The 23,218-nt window shown below is 40.4% G+C and overlaps 1 protein-coding gene across 1 annotated transcript in view; it reads right to left on the bottom strand.

Moving 5' to 3' along the window:
* Window positions 1-22,038, bottom strand: part of DNAAF9 (dynein axonemal assembly factor 9) — a 174,129-nt gene extending 152,091 nt beyond the window's left edge. The window contains exon 1 of the mRNA XM_061126714.1: window positions 21,858-22,038. Within this exon, the coding sequence (XP_060982697.1) occupies window positions 21,858-21,940 (83 nt within the window). The 5' untranslated portion in view covers window positions 21,941-22,038. The remainder of the gene's footprint in view (window positions 1-21,857) is intronic.
* Window positions 22,039-23,218: the final 1,180 nt, after the last annotated feature.

Genomic DNA, 23,218 nt, shown 5'->3' with positions numbered 1-23,218 from the left:
CTGAACCGCTGATTATAAACTGTATGGTCAGTGGCTCTCTCATTCAACAAAGGATGGAACCAAAGGCCCTCTCATAATCAATGGTAGACAGGACAAGAACCCATCAGCTGACCAGAAGAACCTCCAATGTCTTAATTTTGAAGATTATCAAAGAAGAGTTTCTATACTTATTTGTCCTAACTGTGTTCCTAACTTATTGATCTGTTTTTTTTTTTATTGATCTGTTAAAAACAAAACCCAAGCAGATAAAAATCAAATTAAGGACCAATGTCATCACCACTACCCCCATAAGTGTGTCAGTACATGATACTTCTTGCTGTATCATCCTGCCAACTACACCAATTGTCTTGCTGTTCACACTGTTCACTGAACCCAGGGTAGGCAAGGGGTGCATGCGCAAGCTTGAAGAAGACTCAAGGAGCTGTAGGAACTGCAGTTCCTGCAGCTGTAGGAACTGTAGCAGCCGTGGGGCAGCCATGCTGCATTCACTCTTGGTTGACCCAGTGAATGCAGCCATAACACAGCCTCAATGGTTTTTCAAGTGGAAATTATACAGGTTTACAAAACAAAAGTGGCCCATGACCAAGTAAGTGGGTACACTGTGACGTGCGTGCACAGTGCTATAAGTCATGTCAGCTGTTATATAAACCATATATTTACAAAAGGTGGGGGTGAGACAGCCTGACCACCGCCATCTTGGCTAATTCACTCTTTCTCTACAAAACTGCTCCAATTCTGTGCAGATCTCTGATTCCACTGATGTTACAGACATGCCCTTCCTTCCAAACAAAGCATAAGGAGAGACATGACTTCCAGACATTGATATCACTTCTAAGGACCCCATGCTTTCCATATCAATCCCTTCTCCCTCCCAGATTCCGAGAGTGGTTCACTTTCCTGCTTGAGACTAATCCTTCCATAGGGTCTGTCCACATCACCTTCTGGTCCAAGATCTGTCTCCACTATTCATCCCTTAAGGCTCTTATATTAATTTTACCCCCTACAGTCAACATAGTCCCAATTCTTGTTGGGCTTGTTCGGTCACCCAGTAGTGTCTGACTCTTTGCAACCCATGGACGCAGCACACCAGGCCTCCCTGTCCCTTACCATCTCCTGAAGTTTGCCCAAGTTCATGTTCATTGCATCAGTGATGCCATCCAGCCATCTCATCCTCTGACGCCCTCTTCTCCTCCTGCCCTCAATCTTTTCCAGCATCAGGGACTTTTCCAATGAGTCAGCTGTTCACATCAGGTGACTAAAATACTGGAGCTTCAGCATCAGTCCTTCCAGTGAGTATTCAGGGTTGATTTCCCTTAAGATTGACTGGTTTGATCTCCTTGCTGTCCAAGGGACTCTGAGGAGTGTTCTCCAGCACCACAGTTTGAAGGCATCAATTCCTTGGTGCTCTCCCTTCTTTACGATCCAGCTCTCACAACTGTACATGACCACTGGGAAGACCATAACCTTGACTATACAGACCTTTGTCAGCAGAGTAATGTCTCTGCTTTTCAACACACTGTCTAGGTTTGTCATAGCTTTCCTGCCAAGAAGCAATCATCTTCTGATTTCATGGCTGTAGTCACCATCGACAATGATTTTAGAGCCCAAGAAGAAATCTGTCACTACTATCATCTTTTCCCCTTCTATTTGCCATGAAGTAATGGGGCCAGATATCATAATCTTAGTTTTTTTAACATTTAGTTTTAAGCTGGCTCTTTCACTCTCCTCCTTCACCCCATCAAGAGGCTCTTTAGTTCCTCTTCGCTACCTAGAAGCCCTACCACATTATCATTATCTAAGATTCTCCATAAACCTACTACAATAATTGTTCCATCCATAACAGTCAGACTTCATCCTCACTGCTCTGTTCTAGTACACTTGTCCAATACTCACCCAAGCAATAGTATTTCCAGCTAAATAACACCATTTCCCTGTCTTGAATTCCCTTTTCCCCTGTTTTTTTCTGATGTTCCCACACACCAAGTTCATGACTTAGTGGTCCTTATCACTATCTTCCCTCAAGATGTTCACCATCTTCTACCTAATACCAAAAGCAGACAAAGACAGCACCAAAAATATAGAAACATACACATAAATATCTATCATGAATACAGATGTAGAAATCCTCAATAAAATATTAGTAAATATAATTCAACAACATACAAAAAGAATTACACACTATGGCCAAGAGGGATGAAAGGCTGGAAATCAATCAATATAATCCCTAATCTAACAAGTTAAGGAAGAAAAAAAAATCATACAACCACATAACTGATGCAGAAAAATCTGAAAATATTCAACACCAATTCACAGTAAAAAAAAAAAAAAAAACTCAGAAAACTACAAATAGATGAGTTTCCTCAACTTGATATAGAAAATCAATTTTGGTTTTGATACCCCCCCCCCCCAAAAAAAAAACCCTCCAAAGCAAATTCTGGGATATACTTAATGATAAAAAAAAAAAAAAAAAAAAAAACAAGGAACAAGAAAAAGATGTATGCTCTCATTAACCTATTCAACATAATACTGATAGTTGAAGCCAATGCAACAAGGCAAAAAAAGGAAATAAAAGGTATACAGATAGAAAAGGAAGGTATAAAATTATTTGCAAGAATAATTTGCAGAGTTGACACAATGGCCTATGTATAGGGAATCTCACAGAATCTACAAAAAAATCTTAGAATAAGTGAGTTCAACAAAGTCATAATATCAACATATAAAAACCAACTGTATACATGAACACAGGAACCAAAATTAAAAATACAGTATCATTTAAATATAAACCAAACAAAACATGAATAGGACTTACATGCTAAAAAATACAAAACACTGATAAAGGAAACCGAATAAGATCTAAGTAAGTGGAGACACATATTTATGGACTGGAAAACTCAACATAATATATATGTCAATTCTTCTCAAATTGATTTATAAGTTTAACACAATTCCTATTAAAATCCTAGCAAGATTCTTTATAGACATAGACAAGATCACTCTAAAACTTATAGGGAAAAGCAAAGGAACATTCAAGGATAGCAAAAACTTTTTAGAAAATGAATAATGTGAAAGGAATCACTATGTCTGATGTCAAGACATATTATATAGCTACAGACTGTGGTTCTGGCTACGAGACAGATACATAGATCAATAGAATGGAACAGGAACAACAGAAATAGACCCGCAAAAATATAGCCAAGTAATATTTGAGGAAGCGTGGAAAGCAATCCAAGAGAGGAAAAATAGTCTCTTCAATAAATGGCGTTGGAACAACTGGATATCCATAGACAAAAACATGAACCTTAACCTAAACCTTATAACTGGCACAAAAATTAACTCAAAAGAGATCACAGATTTAAAAATCTAAATGTAAAACTTAAATATAAAAAATTTAAATATAAAATCTTAAAAAGAAAAGAGAAGAAAATATCCAGGACATAGGATTTAATGAAATTCTTATAGACTTGATACCAAAAGTAAGATCCATTAAAAATTGATACATTAGACTTCACCAAAATTTTAAACTTCTGCTTTGTGAAAGACTCCACTGAGAGAATGAAAAGGCAAGCTACAAAATGGGAGAAAATATTTGCAAATCACTTACCTGAAAAAGCAGAATACAAAAAAAACTCTCAAAACTCAACAGCAAAAAAACACTCCAATTAGAAAATAGGTCAAGGTATAAAGAAAATTTTCTCAAAGTGGATAGAGAAATGTCATATAAACACATGAAAATAGATTCGACGTCATTATCCGTTGTTGTTGTTGTTGTTGTTCAGTTGCTAAGTTGCTAAGTTGTGTCCGACCATTTGCAATCCCATGGACTACAGCACATCAGGCTTCCCTGTCCTTCACTATCTCCCAGAGTTTGCTCTAATTCATGTCCAATGAGTTGATGATGCTATCTAACCATCTCATCTGCTGCTGCCACCTTCTTTTTCCTTCAGTCTTTCCCAGGATCAGGGTCTGTTCTAATTAGTTGGCTCTTTGCATCAGATGGCCAAAATATTGGAGCTTCAGCTTCGGCATCAATCCTTCTAATGAATATTCATAGTTGATTCCCTCTAGGATTGACTGGTTTGATCTCCTTGCTGTCCAAGGGACTCTTGAGGGTCTTCTCCAGCACCACAATTCAAAAACATCAGTTCCTTGGCACTCAGCCTTCTTTATGTTCCAACTCTCACATCCATACATGACTACTGGAAAAACCACAGCTTTGACTATAAGGATCTTTGTTGGCAATGTGATGTCTCTGCTTTTTAATATGCCGTCTAGGTTTATCATAACTTTCCTTCCAAGCAGCAAGTGTCTTTCAATTTCATGGCTGCAGTTACTGTCAGAAGTGATCTTTGGAGCCCAAGAAAATAAAATCTGTCATTGCCTTCACTTTTTCTCTATTTGCCATGAAGTCTATGGCCATATCACCTGAACGTGCCTAATCTCACCTATTTGCCATGAAGTGATGGGATCCGATGCCATGATTTTCGTTTTTTAAAATGTTGAGTTTCAAGCCAGCTTTTTCACTCTCCTCTTTCAGCCTCATCAAGAGGTTCTTTAGTTCCTCTTCACTTTCTGCCATTAGAATTGTATCATCTGCATATCTGAAGTCGTTGATATTTCTCCCAGCAATCTTGATTCCAGCTTGTCATTCATCCAATCCAACATTTCACATGATGTGCTCTGCACAGAAGTTAAATAAACAGGGTGACAATATACAGCCTTATCGTACTCCTTTCCCAATTTTGAACCAGTCAGTTGTTCCATGTTAGGTTCTGATTGTTGCTCTTGACCCTCAGACAGGTTTCTCAGGAGACAGGAAAGGTGGTCTGGTATTCCCATCACTATAAGAATGTTCCAGTTTGTTGTGATTCACACAATCAAAGGCTTTATAGCATACTCAATGAAGCAGAAGTAGATGTTTTTCTGGAATTCCCTTGCTTCCTCTATGGTCCAATGAATGCTGGCAATTTGATCTCATGGATTAGAGAAGTGCAAATTAAAACCACAATGAGACACTACTATACATCTACTACTAATAGTGATGATACCAAACGCTGGTGACGATTCAAAGAAATTGAATCACTTGTAGATTTCTGAAGTAAATTAAAGAAGACATCAATAACAGAAATACATTCATATTCCCACACTGCACCTTAATATAATATATATTATATATTTAATTTTTATTGGGTATAATTGACTTACAATGTTGTGTTAATTTCAAATGTAGGGCAAAGTGAATTTGTTACAGAAATACATATATCCACTCTTTGTTAGATTCTTTTCCCATATAGGCCATCACAGAGTATTGAGTAGAGTTCCCTGTGCTATACAGTAGGCTCTTATTAGTTATCTCTTTTACATATAGTAGTGCTTATGTGTCAATTCCAATTTATCCCTCCCCTCCAAGGAACTTTTTTTGAAGAAATAGAAAAATCCACCTAAAATTTGCATGAAATCCCAAGGGACCCAGGATAGACAAAACAGTATCGGGAAAAAAGAAGGATAAGCTTAAAGACACACTTCCTAACTTCAAAAGTTATTACAAAGCTACAATAATCATAACAGTTTGTACTGGCATAAAGAAAGACATAGAGAACAATGGGATAGAACACAGAGCCCAGTAATAAACCCTTTTTGTGACTGGTTTATTTCACTTACTAATAATGTGCTCATGGTCAAATGATTTCTGAGAAATGCACCAAGATTGAGAAAGGAGAGTTTTTTCAACAAATGATTTTGGGAAAACTTTACAGTCATAGGGTAATTATTAATTAAAAAAAAAAGAATTTGAACTCCGACTTTATACCATACACAAAATTAACTCAGAATAAAGACCTAAATGTAAAACTAAAACTATACAAAATTTTTTAGAAGAAAACATATAGGAAAAGCTTCATAACACTGGATTTGGCAATGATTTCCTGTTATGACACCATAAACACAGACAACAAATGAAAAAAAATATATATATAGACTTCATCAAAATTAAAAACTTATGTTTATCAAAAGACACAATTAACAGAGTAAAAAGACAACCCATAGAATGGGAGAAAATATTCACTAATTATTTATCTAAGAAGAGGCTAATATCCAGAATACCTAAAGGACTTCTATAACTCAACCACAAATAACTCAAAATGGGCAAAGAACACGACGAGACATTTCTCCAAATTAGGTATCTAAATAGCCAATAAACATATGAAAAGATAAAAGATATTCAACATCACTAATCATCAGGGCAATGCAAATCAAACCCACAAAGAGATATTACTGCCACACAAATTAACATGGCTACTACCAAAAAAGCAGAAGATATAAAGTTTAGCAAGGAGAAGGAGAAATCAGGACCTCTGTACTGCATTAGTGGAAATGTAAAATATTACATTTGCTATGGAAAACAGTACAGTGTTCCTCAGAAAATTAAACACAGAATTAATTACCAAATGATCCAACAACTGCACTTCTGGGTATATACTCCAAAGAAACAAAAGCAAGACTCAAAGAGATATCTGTACACCCATGATCACAGCAGCATTATTCACAATAGTCAAAGGTAAAAGCAACCCAAGTGTCTATGTGTGCTAAGTCACTTCAGTTGTGTGTGACTCCGTGTGACCCTATGGACTGTAGCCTGCCAGACTCCTCTGTCCAGGGGATTATCCAGGCAAGAAAACTGGAGTGGGCTGCCATCCCCTTTTCAGGGGATCTTTCCAACCTAGGGATTGAACCCATGTCTCTCATGTCTCCTGCATAGGCAGGTGAGTTTCTTACCACTAGTGCCACCTGATAAACTGTGGTATATACATACAATGGAATATCACTCAATCTTAAAAAGGACAGAAATTCTGACACATGATAATACATGAATAAGCCTTAAAGACCTTACAGTAAGTGAAATAAGCCAGTCCTGAAAGGACAAATATTGTATGATTCCATTTTTATGAGGTACTTAAAATAGACAAATTCACAAAGACAGAAAGTAGAATGGTGGTTGCCAGGGGGCGAGGGGGTGAGGTGGAGGGAAGGAGTGGGGAGTTATTGCTTAACAGGTACCAAAGTTTCAGTTCTGCAAGATGAAGAGTTCTGTGGATGGTGAATGTAGCACAATAAGGTAAAAATACTTAATGCCACTAAACTGTACACTTAAAACAGTTTAGACGGTAAATTTTATGCATATTCGGCTATAGTTTAAAGAAACCAATGTCACATAAAACAGAAAAAACAGAGAGGGAGAACTCTTGTAATGAAGAATAGTCAGTCAGTGCAACTTATTAACCTCAATCTGATTTAAACAAAACCAACCAACCAACCCAAGGGAAACATCTATAAGACATCTGACAAAAATTTGAGTATGCCTTGGAACTATATTACATCTTAACAGAATATTATTATCTATTATCCAGGGCACATTCAAATTTACTACCAATTTTCTTAGCTGAGATAATATGGTGGTTACATAGTAGAAGGTCCTTTTTCTTAGCAGATGCATGAGGCAGTATTTAGGAATGAAGTGCCATGATGTCTGCAAATTGAAGAGTTTTAACAGAAAAAAAAGAATGAAAAGAAAAAGTAAAGACAATGCACACAGGCAAAGAATCAAAACTAGTTAATTTAAATGATGGGTATATTCTTGCACTATTCTTTCATTTTTTCTGTATTGTTTGAACATTTTCATAATAAAAATCTGGGGCTGGAGGTAAGGGGGAACATGTGGAGTAACTCAGGGTTTTGGAAGTAGCAGAATTTAAACTGCAAGATAAGGGGGTACTCTTTCTGCCCCTTCTGATGCCTATGTCAGAAACTTTCTCTATCTTCTTTATACTTTAATAAAACTTTATTACACAAAAAATAAATAAATAAACTGCAACATGATTAAGATTAAAGTAAGAAAACTCTATCCCTGGGAAATGGTTGCCTATCCATCCCCACTTTCTCATGTTTAATAGAAGATTCATCTTGCAATCATTCTCTGCACTAGAAAGATTTCATTAACTTGGTCCTTTAGTCCATTTCCCAATCCTGGCTGACTACCAAAGTTACCAAGAGCTCTTGAGTTTTCAAACTCAAAACCAGCCAGTGACAAAAAGCATTAACAGGTCATGTGACCAGGAAAAGCCAGTTCCCCAACTACTGCCATGGGAAGCCAAGACAGGAGCAAAAAGAGGGTTTTTTTGGCCAAATCAAGTAGAAGCAAATAAAATGTAGGAAGATCTTTCTCATCCCAGAGTAAAACATTAATAATATTTTCTTGCAAAATGGGTAGATCTAAATTTAGTTCTTTTTTTCCTTTGAACATTTTCTTGCTTCCCAAGTTTAATTTTTGACTAGAACATAGCCTATTATTTATCACTGAACCACTGAACTTATCATTTACTGAAATATTTATCTATTTTTTAAAAACCTGTTTAAAAAAAATTAAAAAAACCTGTTAAGTATAAAGAAAACCACAATATTCATATTCCAAGCACTCCAAATTAACCTACATTAATGCCTTTTTCAGATATGTAAAGTATTAATTTATTATCCTTTTTTACTTAAAAATCGGAACACTACATACAAAACTTAAGTTTTCACTATTCCCCACCCCCAGAGTGAGTTTTCTTTGTATCCATCTAGTCTTTTTTCCCTTGTTTTCAGTGGAAATTTTCAAACACACACCAAACCCAGCAACAGCACTGCCCTGTAGCTTTCAGGTCTACCTGAACAAAAGCTAGCACATCCTGAGTAGAATGCCTGTGGTCACCTACAACGTTACAAAGTTCCTCCTTTAGAATACCTGCAGAGGGTCACAAGATATGACTTAGTGACTAAACAACAACAATGAACAGGCAGCAGACCCAGTAATACAGTTCTTATGAAATATGCTGCTTGTATACTATACTTCTCACTTTCATTGGATTCAGGCTCAAAATCTAGACATGACAGATGACACGGCAAAAACAAGACCTAAACAGAAACAGTCTGCCCAGATCACAAGGCTGAGTAAAGATTAACAGCATTAAAACCCGAGTGACCAAGTATCCTGGCTCTGAACTTTTTCTTTCTAATATACCTCACTGATTTCCTGACAACAAAGTTAGCCTCAGATACAGTATTTCTGAATTCTAAACAATCACCTCTGTTCTCCCCACCATCCATTTTATACTTAATAGTTAGTTCACTGCTCACTGCCGTTATAACAATTACTATATATATAGCTACGTATATTTTGTTTGTGTTTCATTATCATGGTTGCCTGGAAATGGGAGAAATTTTGCAATTTTTATTTTTGCCTGTTTTTCTTCATAATTTATGCTTTTTGATTTTTAAAATCAAACTATTAAAACATGAATACATTCTCCTTATATTCTATATGCTTTGTGTTTTGGATGTTTTACAAAGTGAATTCTCATACCAATCTGAATCACTTCATCCTATGAAACTGATGCGAACAATCTGATATAATACAGTTAATACACAGTTTGGGTGAGTTTTTTGGGGAGAGAGTTGTTTTTCACTTCATTGTTTTTACATAAAATCAAAATAATGAGATATGTAACTGCTCTGCAATGTGCTTTTTTAACTTAACACTGTACCTCAAGATCTTTCCAAGATAGTAAATAGAACACAACCTCATTTTTAAAACTGTTGTGCTATATCCTTTTGCTTTTATTTAACAAAACACTATGATTGAACATTCATGACTTTTATTATTTTTGCAAACAGCAAACAATGTTTCAATGAACAACCTTATAAAGCCATCTTTGGCACAAGTCTGAAAAAAAAAGCTGGCTTAAAACTCAATACTCAGAAAACTAAGATCATGGCATCCGGTCTCATCACTTCATGGCAAACAGAAGGGGCAAAAGGAGAAACAGTGATGGATTTTATTTTCTTGGGCTCCAAAATCACTGCAGACTGTGACTGCAGCCACAGAATTAAAAGATGCTTGCTCCTTGTAAGAATAGCTAAGACAAACCTATATAGTGTATTAAAAAGCAGATACATCACTCTGCTGACAAAGGGCTGTATAGTCATGTACAGATGTGAGAGCTGAACCATAAAGAAGACTGAGCACCAAAGAACTGATGTTATTGAACTGTGGTGCTGGAGAAGACTCTAGAGTCCCCTGGACTGCAAGGAGATCAAATCCTTGCAATTCTAAAGGAAATCAACCCTCAATCTTCATTGGAAGGACTGATGCTGAAGCTGAAGCTCCAATACTCTGGCCACCTGATGCAAAGAGTCGACTCACTGGAAAAGATCCTGATGCTGGTAAAGACTGAGGGCAGGAGGAGAAGGGGTCGAGAGAGGATGAGATGGTTGGATGGCATCATCAACACAATGGACATGAGTCTGAGTAAACTCCAGGAGATAGTGAAGGACAGGGAAGCCTTGTGTGCTGCAGTCCATAGCGTGGAAAACAGTCAGACAAGACTTACCTACTGAACAACGAACAACAACAAATTTTCTGCAAGGCAGAGACTAGCATCGCCAGGTTAAGAGGTATCTGCATTTAAAAATTTGATAAATTTTGCTAAAATGTTTTCTTAAAACATCCGTCTATAATATACCAGAATACCTGTTTCCCCATAACTTCTAAACCATGTATTACCACTCTTGAACTACTAATGTAACAGTTAGAAGTGTCCTTGTTAGACAGTTGTCCCTTGGTATCCATGAAGGATTGATTCCAGGAACCCCTTGGATACTAAATCTGCAGATGTTCAAGTCCCTTAAATAAAATGGCATAATATTTACATTATAACCTATGCACATTGTCTGGTATATTTTTTAATAATTTTACTTATTTACTAGTTTTTGGCTATGCTAGGTCTCCACTGCTGCACAGGAGCTAGTCTTCACTGCAGTGTGTCAGCTTCTCACTGCAGTGGCTTCTCTTGTTGTGGAGCACAAGCTCTAGGGCATGCGGGCTTCAGTAGTTGCAGCACATCAGTTCAATAGTTGCAGTTCCCATGCTCTAGAGCACAGGCTCAATAGCCGTGGTCCACAGGCTCAGTTGCTCTGTGGCATGGCAGATCTTCCTGCACCAGGGAGCAAACCCATGTCTCCTGAATTGACGGGCGGATTCATCATCACTGAGCCACCAAGGAAGCTCCCCCGTATATTTTATATCATCTCTAGATTACTTAACCTAATATAAATGCTATGTGAATGGTTGTAAATACAATGTAAATGGTACATAAATAGTTGCTAGTGTGTGGCAAATTCAAGTTTTGCTTTTTGGAACTTTCTCAAATTAAAAAATATATTTTTGATTTGAGTGGTTGCATCCATGGATGCAGAACCTGTGGATCTGAAGGGCTGGCTGTACCATTACTTCATTTAGGATTTTTGCAGTTGTTATTTTCCTTTGTAATCTCATTGTCAAACACCAGGATCATGCTAGCATCCAAGAACAAGTGGGAAAGCTTTCTGAGGTATATAATTCATCCGGCATGCTTTCCATTTTTATCTTCCTTAGTAACATACACTATGCCTCTTCTCTACCACAGCATCCAATCATGAGTCACTCAGGAGCAAGCCAGCCCAGCTGGAGTCCTTTCCAGGAATTTTCTGTTTTAGATGTAGAAGAGAAATGGCCTCTAGGGTCACAGTCCCGGAAGATGTGGATTTGGGGCTCTATGGATAGAGGCAACTATTTTGATAGCAGAGTCCCAGTTCCTGAGGCCCTAATTCTTGCAACTCTTCCTATCTTGTCTCAGTTCAGTTTAGTCGCCCAGTCGCATCTGACTCTTTGTGACCTCATGGACTGCAGCATGCCAGGCCTCCCTGTCCATCACCAACTCTCGGAGTTTACTCAAACTCATCCATTGAGTTGGTGACACCATCCAATCATCTTCCGTCGTCCCCTTCTCCTCTCACCTTCAATCTTTCCCAGCATCAGGGACTTTTCAAATGAGTCAGTTCTTCTCATCAGGTGGCCAAAGTAGTGGAGTTTCAGCTTCAGTGTCACTCCTTCCAATGAATATTCAGGACTGATTTCTTTTTGGATAGACTGGTTGGATCTACTTGCTATCCAGAGGACTCTTAGGAGTCTTCTCCAACACCACAGTTCAAAAGCATCAATACTTTGGCGCTCAGCTTTCTTTATAGTCCAACTCTCACATCCACACATGACTACTGAAAAAACCATAGCTTTGATTAGACGGACCTTTGTTGGCAAAGTAATGTCTCTGCTTTTTAATATGCTGTCTAGGTTGGTCATAACTTTTCTTCCAAAGAGCAAGCGTCTTTTAATTTCATGGCTGCAGTCACCATCTGCTTGTCTATCTCCCCACTATTCCTTCCAGTCAAGCAGCCAATAACATTTATTTCCTTTTTTACTTTACTCTTTTGAGTTGGGTTTCTGTCACTTGCAACAGAAAGCATTCTTATTACAAAATCAGTATCAGGAAATGTTCAGGATTAAACCATACCAATGTCTATAACTTACTTTGAAAAGCATTAAAATATAGGATGAATTGATGGGTGAATATCAGGATGACTATAAGGCAAACAGAGCAAATAATCTAGGTATGAATATACATGAATGTCCACTGAAAAATTCTTTCAATTTATTTGTATTTACGAACAGTTTTCATGATAAAATATTGGGGGGAAATCAACAACACAAGTTAACACAAGTCATATCAGCATTAATTCAGACTTCAAGCAATGATTACAATGAGCTACTGTAGGACTACTAAGAAAAGGGTTTAAGGTTTAAGAAAGCTAGCCCTGCATTAAAGTGGCAATTATTTATTCTCTCTGTGAAACAGACTTGGAAGAAAGGCAAGAAGGCAGGATGTGTCTCAAGTCAATAAATGTCCTTTCCCACTGAATTCCTTTCTGGAGCAACAACTTGCAATGGAACAAACAAAGCCAACATTACTGCTGTCATGACCAATACATGGTTAAACAGTGACCATAAAGTGACTCAAACTGAAGAAACACACACACACATACATGTGAGCATGCACAACTGAGAAATGTGTTGGCATCACCTGACTATTCACAGAGACCTGAATTTTCTCCCAGCATTTTTTCATATAGTTCACCAGACCCATTAGTAATTCTAAGCAATATAACTTTCATTCCACATAGCTATTAATATCTGCCTGTGATAGAGAGCGTTTCCTAATCCATATGCATTCTCCTGTTCTTTTTTTACTAATAGTATTCCAACTTGGACCAACAATAGGCACAGCTGCTCTACTTCTAGACCTGACCAATGAGACTTGCAAAAGCCATCAGGTAGAGGCTCTTGGTAAAGCTTTCTGAAGAGAAGGAACTGACACAACTAGGAAAGCTGCCTTCTTGCCTGATAGATCTGATAGCTGGAGCTCCTGCAGTCATTCTGTGACCCTGGAGTTATAGAAAAAACAGAATCCATTTGCTAAATACAGACACAGAAGACGCTGGTTCCCTGATGACTTCATACTGAGAGTAGCCTGCCCTCCTCCAGACAGGTATCTTTTGCAAGAGAGACTAAACCTCAAAGTTAAGTCATTATTGTTAACTATCTTTTACCAGCTGCCATATACAGTTCCTAACAGGTCCTGATAGGATTGATGCTTTTGAACTGTGGTGTTGGAGAAGAGTCTTGAGAGTCCCTTGGACTACAAGGAGATCAAACCAGTCAACCCTGAAGGAAATCAGTCCTGAATATTCATTGGAGGGACTGATGCTGAAGCTGAAGCTCTTATACTTTGGCCACCTGATGCAAAGAGCTGACTCACTGGAAAAGGCCCTGGTGCTGAGAAAGACAGAAGGCAGGAGGAGAAGGGGATGACAGAGAACCAGAGGTTGCATGGCATCACCGACTCAATGGACATGAGTGTAAGCAAGCTCTGGGAGATGGTGAAGGACAGGAAAGCCTGGCGTGCTTCAGTCCATGAAATCATAAAGAGTCGGACACGACTGAGTGACTGAACAACAGATAGGTCACCTTATCTAAAATGGTTAAAACTTGCACCCAACTGGAATTCATGTCTAGACCCATTTCACAAATTGGGGTATATAAGACTCTCTACAAACTAAATATAAGAACTTCAGAAAATGCTACCCACCACAAATGGAAAAATGGTATCTCAACATCTATCAGTACACTCCACTGAAAGAATATATTGTTTTCCTTTTCTCCATCCTTCTCTGAGCATTTCCACACACAATCTGCTCTTTGGAAAGTCAGTTCACAGGTCTTCATTCAGAAGGCATCCATAATTACTTTCCCGCATTTCTTTGACTATTAAAAGCACGCCAAAACATAAATGCAATGTTAAGTCCTGACATGAATCTTGGAATAGAAAAAAGACATTGTGGAAAAACTGGGCAAATCCAAATGAAGTTTGGAGTAATAAACTCCAAGTAAACAAAAATTTACTTAGTAAACTAATATGAAATACAAATATTAATTTCTTAGCTTTGATAAATGCATCATGTCAACATTAGAGGAAGCAGGTCATATAGGAACACTATACACCATATTTGCAACTCGCCTATAAATATTTTTTCAAATAAGAAGCTTAAAACAAAAAACAGGCCAACTTAGCTAACTTTCCCTCAAACCAGGGTTCAAAATCACAGATGCTGTTTAGTCACTAAGTCACGTCTAACTCTTTTGTGATCCCAGGGACTATAGCCTGCCAGGCTCCTCCTCTGTCCATGGGATTTTTCCAGGTAAGAATACTGAAGTGGGTTGCCACTTCCTTCTCCAGGGGATTTTCCTGATCCAGGCATCAAACCCACATCTCCTGCACTGGCAGGCAGATTCTTTACCACTGAGCCACCAATGAAGCCCCAAATTACAGATAACAGTTTTAAATACCCAAGTCACGAATTGCTTTTTCTTTTCTTCTTAATTTCAGGGCAAAACAACAATATGTAAGCTGTGGAACTCTTGAGGGCATCTGCATCTCATTTACTCCCCATCTCCAAAAATCAGACCATCACAGAAGAGCCCAAGAGCTAGGAAACACTGTTAAAATACTACGCACTATTAATGCAACAACACAGACATCTCAAACATATGTGAAAATAAGCAGACAGAGGCTTGCTTTTCAAAATATCGCTTTTACAAAAGACCTACCCGTTTTCAGTAACTGAAAGAAATTTGAAGAGGGTTTTTGCTTTTATGAAAAAAAGATGAAAAACAAAGATAGCCACCATCTGTTTTACAGTGGAGCAATGAGAGTGGCACTGCCAAGATCATTCCTGGTAACTACACTCAGCGTCTCAGCAACAGCTTTGAACCGTGTCTGTGAGTATCTCTGCTTTATCCTGATTTATTTTGTGCCTCTGTTAGCAAGATGTGTTTTAAAAGTAATTGTTTCTTCACTTTATGCCATTTCAGTTTACAAGGTTTTCCTGGGAAGGCCCTATTTTCTAAGAACTGGGTGAAATCCATACATAGTCCTCCACCCTTGGTTCAGAAATAAGGTCATAAGAAAATAAGTAAGCAAACCCTTTTTACTTCTATAAGCACCAAACCAAGCCTCCCTGGCCAGCATCCCAGTAAGTACACTGAAGGTGAAACTTCACATCTTCATACATACAAGGTCATATCTTGCTCTGCATTTTGAGTTCTCCTAAGGCAGGACAGTGAAAAATTTTATTTTCTTGGGCTCCAAAATCACTGAGGATGGTGAGTGCAGCCATGAAATTAAAAGATGCTGGCTTCTTGGAAGAAAAGCTATGACAAACCTAGTCAGCATACTAAAAAGCAGAAACGTTACTTTGCCGACAAAGGTCGGTATAGTCAAAGCAATGGTTTTTCCAGTAGTCATGTAGAGATGTCAGAATTGGACCATAAAGAAGGATGAGCATCAAAGAACTGATGCTTTCAAACTGCAGTGCTGGAGAAGACTCTTTGAGAGTCCGTTAGGCTGCAAGGAGATCAAATCAGTTAATCCTAAAGGAAATCAATCCTGAATATCCATTGGAAGGACTGAGCTGAAGCTGAAGCTCCAATACTTTGGCCACCTGATGCAAAGAGCCGACTCACTGGAAAAGATCCCGATGCTGGGAAAGATGAGAAGGCAGGAGGAGAAGGAGATGACAGAGGATGAGATGGTTGGATGGCATCACCAACTCAATGGACATAAATCTGAGCAAGCTCTGGGAGATGGTGAAGGCTGGTATGTTGTAGTCCATGATGTTGCAAAAAGTTGGATACAACTGTCCATACAAATGGACAATTACTATTTCTGTAGATCTGTAAACCCAAAAGAGAACCATGGGTACTGGCCAAAAAACATCACCTGAAGAGATAATCTGCCTCTGTGAGGCTTTACTTAAGCCCTCTCAGTAGAACATCACTATGGTTAACCACTTTCCCACCATTTAGCTTACAACTGAGAGTCTTCATTCTCTGAACACCCATAGTCCACAGTTTCACCTATAATTATTCTCTATTCATTCAACAAATAATTAGTGCAAGCAGTGTTTCACAACAGCTAACAAGAGCAGTTCACATTTACTGAGTACTGACAATGTGCCAGATACTGACCTAAGCACTAGGGCAAGCAATGTGGGAAATGGCAACAAAAAAATGGTCCCAACTCTTTGATAATTTCCAGGAGCCAACAAACAAGGCCCTTCCTTATGAGCCCTTTAACAAGGAAGAAATCTCACCTATACATGGTATAGAACTCCAGCACAGGAGCTCCCTGGTCAGACTTTTTGCTAAAGCACACCCCATTCAGTGACTTAAAAAGGGTGCATGGAAAGTCAAACTATGAGATCCTGCATGTGTGAAATGTTTTTATCCCTCCCTCACCTGCCTGAGAATTTGGTTGGATACAGAATTCTGAGTGGGAATCTATTTTCTTTTAGTAAGCACTATTTGCTCCATTATCCTCTAGCGTCCAATCTTATGATTCCTGACTCTATGTGATTTGTAGATATCCTTTTCTCTTTATTGTGCTCAAAAATTTCATGATGCTGTGCCACACATGCATATTTTAAAATTAATTGTGCTGGATTTTTGGAGGGTTGTTTTAATCTGGAAACACAGGCTTTTTGAGAAACTGTATTTTATACTGGATGATTTCTTCATCCCAACAAATAATAACCACTCACTATCCCTTCTTGTTACAGACATCTACAGTAGGTCACTCAGTCCTCCACATTCCCTCAAGATTTTGGCTTCTGGATCATTGTCTCTTTGCTATTATTACTCCCAACTTAATTCATGATGATCTCAATAGGCACTGATCTTCTACTATCCTTACCTCCCAGTTCTTTTACTCCTATCTTCCAAAGATGTCCTCTATCCCAGGGGTCCCCAACCCCTGGGTCACAAACCGGAACTGGTCCATGGCTTGTTAGGAACCAGGCTGCACAGCAAGAGATGAGTCGTGAGCAAGTGAAGCCTCCTGTGTATTAACAGCCACTCTCCATTGCTAGCATTACTGGAGCTCGAAACCTACTGCACTTGAATCATTCCAAAACCATTCTCCCCACCCCCAACTCTGGTCTTCTATGAAACCAGTTCCTGGTGCCAAAAAGACTGGAGACCACTGCTCTATCCTACCTCAGCCACTCCCTCCCCCACTGCCCACATCCAAGGAGCTTAATACATCTTAAGGTAAAACATTCAACATGGTAACTGGGTCTCATCTTAAATTTAACCAAATGGGCACTTGGTGATATCCGGCAATCCAAAAATATTTCCTTATTTATCTCATTTCCCCCCACTCTCCTGGATGAATTTCACACCTGTTTTCTCCTCAAACTTCCAACACCTACCTCTCTCACTCTTCATTTTTAGCTGAAGACCTTCCTTCTTATTTAACTGAGAATATGAAGTAATAAGAAGAGAACTTTCACTCTGTCCCACTACAAAGCTAACAAAGCACCAGTACTTGGGTCAGTATAATCACCACAGATGAACCACTGTCCACGTATCTATCTAGCTTGAGGCCAACATATCCATTTATATAACCTAGACTCCATTTCCTCTCTCTACTCAAGGACTTTACCCCTGCATTTGTCCCTTCTCTCTCTTAATCATCAATTTGTCTCTCTGTACTCCAACATCCTGTTAACTTACAAACATGCTATCTGCCCACCTAAAAACAAAAAGAATTCTAACATTTTCATGCTCCTCCAGCCACAGCCCTATTACTCTGCCCTCCCTTAGAACAATCCTTGAAATAACATCACTATAACTTTTTATACTCACTGTCTTCAATTCCTCTCCTAGTTTCTACTGAATCCACTACACCAAAACTGTTCTTGTCAAGGTCATCAATGACCACCGTATTACCAACTCTAATTGTCTATTCTAACATTTATCATTAGACCATGACTGTCCTTGATTCTTCCCTTATCTCAGGAGGTAGGAATCCATTTTCCCTCAAAATCTGGAAGACACTGGTACACTGTCTTTTCTACAAGGGAAAGCCCAAAGTTTTGACGCTGGTCCTCTTCTCTATCTATATTTACTCCCTGGGTTTCTATCCAGTCTTATAAGCTTAAAAAAAAACTTGGAGTCATCAGTAATATGAGTGGTAGTTCCAATCTCTCTTCTGAACTCCAGACTAATATATTCAACTGCTAATGCAGTATCTCCACTTTGATGTCAATTAGGAAACTCAAAATGAACAAAGCCAAAATTGAACCCTTTTTCCACAGGCCTACTCTTATTCCAGTGTTTCCAATATCAGTAACTGGCAACTCCATTCTTCCTACTGCTGAGTCTCAAAACTGCCTTTGCCTTCTAACATTATTGTTCCCTCAGCCCTATTTCATCCCCAAGACTTACTTCTCACCTCTCTGTATTATGATTTTTACTGTTTTTCTCTCTTTCCACTTACAAAAAAGCTCTTGGAGGGCAGAGACCTGCCTTATCTGTCTGAATTCACAACATCCAGCACAGTGTATGTTGGAATTTGCATAAAGAAACAGTGAAATTTAAACTGTTAAACAAGTCCAAAGCAGGATCAGATTCCTCTGCAGGAAAAGATCTTAAGTACGAAAGCATATTTCAGCTATTTCCATTGGTTCCTTAGTACAAACAAAGATAGTTATTTTGTTGGTAAAGAGTCCGCCTGCAATGCAGGAGACCCACGTTCCATTCCTGGGTCGGTAAGATTTGCTGGAAAAGGGATAGGCTAACCACTCCAGTATTTTTGGGCTTCCCTTGTAGCGAGCTGGTAAAAAATCCACCTCCAATGCAGAAGACCTGGATTTGATCCCTGGGTTGGGAAGATCCCCTGGAGAAGGGAAAGGCTACCCACTCCAGTATTCTGGTCTGGAGAATTCCACAGACTGTATAGTCAAACACGACTGAGCGACTTTCACTTCAGTTGTTTTAATAACTCCAAAATCTCAGTGGTTTGAAAATAGGCTTATTTCTTGCTCAGTCTACATGTCAAAGATAGATCATCTGGAAGCTAGTTGGTTCCCAAATTGAGACTAGTCACCATCTGGAGCACACAATCACCAGAAGAGGGAAAGAGAGTGGCAAGTTACACACCAGAAGCTTTTACCATGAAGGGATACACATCATTCCTGTGCACACTTCACTAACCAAAAGCAACTAACAAGGCCCTACCCAACTTCAAGGAGGCAAGCAAGTACAAGTGTACCACGTGCCCAGGAGACAGAAACCCAAGATATTTGATGGACAGCACTGATGACTACCATGAGTAGCTTCCAGATCTAAGCAACAATATTTTAACTTATGATCTCTATTCCTAGCCTGTGAAGATTAACTCCATTGCTAGAAAAGTGCCACTCACTTGCAAAGTACCATCTATGGGTCTTTAGGAATGTAACTTCACCAGTCAGGCCTGCCTCTTTAATCACTCAGGAGTCGGAGTGTAGCAAAGAAGCCCAAATATGGGTGATAGCAAAGTACTGAGAACAAACCTGGTAAGAACATTCAGTGTCATAATCAGGGAAAAGCCTTGACTGAATGAATAAGAAAAGTATGTTCAGTTAAAAACGACAGGGAAAGCAGGGAAACTTTCATCAAATTTCTTTTACCAGAGGTATACAACCACCAGGCCTTGAGGTTCCTGGTACTATCCTTGTCTGAACACTAACAAGTTTCACTCAAACCACATGGCAGAAAATTTGAAATTTGAATATGATTAGTAAAGTTAGCAAAAAAGTTATTTAGATTTTTAACAAAAGAAACACTACTTACCAAAAAAAAAAAAAAAAAGCATGCTGCCATGCTACTAGAAGCAAGGAAGGAAGCAGTTATTTCAGAGGTGGATTTTACTGGGAAGCTCTTTTTTCCTTAAAAGACTCCAGACTTCAAAGCTCAAGATGATAGGAACAAATCCCAAGTCTACAAAAGCCTTGGATTTGAAGGGTGGCTGCCCAAGTTCTAAGTACCCAGTGCAGTTTCTATTGTATTCAACATTCAAATACTTTTAACAGTGAAACTGGCTGCCAGAAACGTTAAAACAGACTGGAGATGGTTACCATAAGCAGCTAAACAATTGGAACCGTAAAGCCCAGTGGAATTCCACTGAAGAGCAGAAGAGGAATCCAAATATGTCACCTGTCACCAGCCAAATCAGAAGCAATTAGGACTCCCAAATGAAACCAAGGGTATCTAGTCCCACCTCGTCTATCCTTTATTCAATAAACATGTGTTAGTAGCTGGGGTGGAAGAAGGAATGTCAGTAAGTATGAGAAGGACATGATTCTACGATTTAGCTCTTATTCGTCACGAATCTGGTGGAGCTAAAACAAACAAAAAACCATAACAAAGGGATAAAAAACATTTTCGAGCAAAAATTTTAAAATACAATGCCTTAAATCCCATAATAAAGATATAGGAAAGACTGTTTTCACAGGTAAGTTGAAAACCTTCTTTCAAAGGAACGCTATATTTGCTAAAGAGCTAGAATCGGGGGAAAAAGCAAACAAAACAAACAAAAACCCTCTTCTTGTTTAATGACAATTTAGTAGAACCAAAGCCCATTTCTCTCTCTTCCTCCTTTCTTCTCAACGGTCTCTGCCACAACCCCTCCGTTATTCCATCATCCACACTTCGCTGGCGGCCCCAACCCAGTTCCATCACACACGATACCAAGACTATCAAGGTCAGTCCCAAAGGCACACGGAGCAGAGAGTAGAAATAAACCTTCATATACAGAAAGCGGGTGGGGACCCTCCCTAGACTGAGGCACCCCGAGGCCTTTATCTCTAGGTTCTGTGGCCTGGGGTCCGCAGCTTTCGGGGATTCTGACCCCCTTTCCCTACGCAGTTCGTTTTTACCTCCTGCGCCCCTAATGACCTCCACCTCTCCTCAATCTGAGCTCCTCATCATGGAGTGAGGGAGCGACTCAGGACAGGGCAGGGGGAAGTGCGGAAACGCGCAGTATGGAAGATGCGGTCCGGGTGGGTGTTTATGTAGGGGGAGCGAGGGGGCGGACGCAATGCAGAGGAAAGGTTCTAAACGAGACCCGCTCCTTCAGGGGAGCAAGACAGGTCAGCCATTTCTAGGTAGACCAATATGGGGTTCTATACAGGGGAGCTATTGTGAGGGGACGTCTCCAATGATGGCCATTTCTGGGAGAAATACTCTCCGGGGAAGGCAAGTGAGTTAATCAGCCACTGTGCAGGTCCTAGATAAGTGAATCTTTTCAGGGGAAAATGTTCTGTGGGGGTGGGGATGTCACAGCAAGGGGGGTCTTCACAGGGGATCCGTTGTGGGGTTGTCGACAAGGAAGCCATTGTGGGAGCTTCGGCACCAGGCGCCGTTCCTCGGGAAACGTTCCTCAGGAAACTGTTCAGGGAAAAACCGACCGCTAGGAAGCCATATCGGACCACGCCCTTCGGCGAGCGGCGTCGCCAGACCCCAACAGCCCGCAACCCCTTGCCCTCCCCTTTGAGGCCTCGTCCCCCTGTACCTGACGGAGGGCGACCCTCGGCCAGGGCCGCCGAGGGAGCGCGCCCGGGTCAGCCCCACCCGGTGCGGCGGATACGCGTCCATTGGAGTCGACAGTGGACGAGGACCGAGCCGCTGCGAGGGTCGCTCAAGCCTGAGGGGCGGCTTCAGGCCCACTTCTGCCAGGCGGGGCGGCTGGGCGTGCCGGGTGGGCGGGGGGCGCAGCGTGCAGGAGCACGGCGGGGGCGGAGCCCGAAGCGCGCAAAGGGCGCGGATGTGGGCGTCTGCGGTGGGCGGGGGGCGGGCACAGGGCCGCAGGGCCGAGTCGTCCTTAAGCTTCGAGGCGGTTGTCCAGAGTTAAGGCTACCACGCCGCCGCTGTGCCCTGTCTTCGGGCCCCGCATCGTGGAGTCGGACTCTGCGGCGCTGCCAGCCACGCACACTGGCGCTCCCGGGGGCGGGGCCTCGTTCCGCCCCGCCCCGCTCAGCCGCCTACGGCCTCCAGCAAAACCTTCAGAAGCTGCGGCACCTCGCCGGCGCGGGGGCAGACCCGATTGCCGCCTGGGTGCTCGGATCTCGTACCCCGGTCTCCCAGGAAGGTACCTTGCTGCGGTTTCTACACCCGCTGCTAATCAACTACACATCCTCCCTTCAAACATTCAGCCGATTTCTAGCCGACCTCGGGTTAGCAATGCGCGCCTAGCCTTGCACAGACGTTAGGGGCTCACAGGGGCCCAGAGGATCCCTGCCTTTTACAGTTCAGATTGTAAGTCGACCCGTTTCCGACTGCAGGGCCATGTGTAAGAAAGCAAATCCCACCGAGTCTCAGTCTTCTGTATAATTGACAGTTTCCGGGCATCATATATATAGGATATATTTAATGATTTTGTCCTGCGTCATATAGACTTTTCAGGATGCCCTAAATGTCCTATATTCGTCTTTTTACAGTCAAGTGGGCTTCCCTGGTGGTTCAGGCGGTAAAGAATCTGACTACAATGTGGGAGACCCGGGTTCCATTCCTGAGTTGGGAAGATACCCTCGAGAAGGAAATGGCTACCCACTCCTGTATTCTTGCCTGGAGAATCCCTTGGTGAGAGGAGCCCGGCGGGCTACAGCCCATGGGGTCGCAAAGAGTCCGACAGGACTGAGCGACTAACACTCACCCTTTAACACTTCTTTCTGCCACAGTATTTTGTTCTTAAATTACTAGCTGAAAATCCTTCCTCTACAAATAAAAGATTTGGACAATCTCTATGGTGTCTCCAATGAGTTTAGCTGAGGGGACACCAAAAGAAAGAACTAAAATTTTAAAGTACTTGTTTTTCATATTCAAGAAAAGAAAAGATTTTCTGGCTCAAGTTCCAAGTCCTCAACAAGAAATCAC

The sequence above is a fragment of the Dama dama genome, chromosome 23, assembly GCF_033118175.1.
Source record: "Dama dama isolate Ldn47 chromosome 23, ASM3311817v1, whole genome shotgun sequence".
NCBI classification, from domain to species: domain Eukaryota; kingdom Metazoa; phylum Chordata; class Mammalia; order Artiodactyla; family Cervidae; genus Dama; species Dama dama.
Note: the sequence above shows the minus strand (reverse complement) of the source record. Positions and strands in the feature narration are given on the sequence as shown.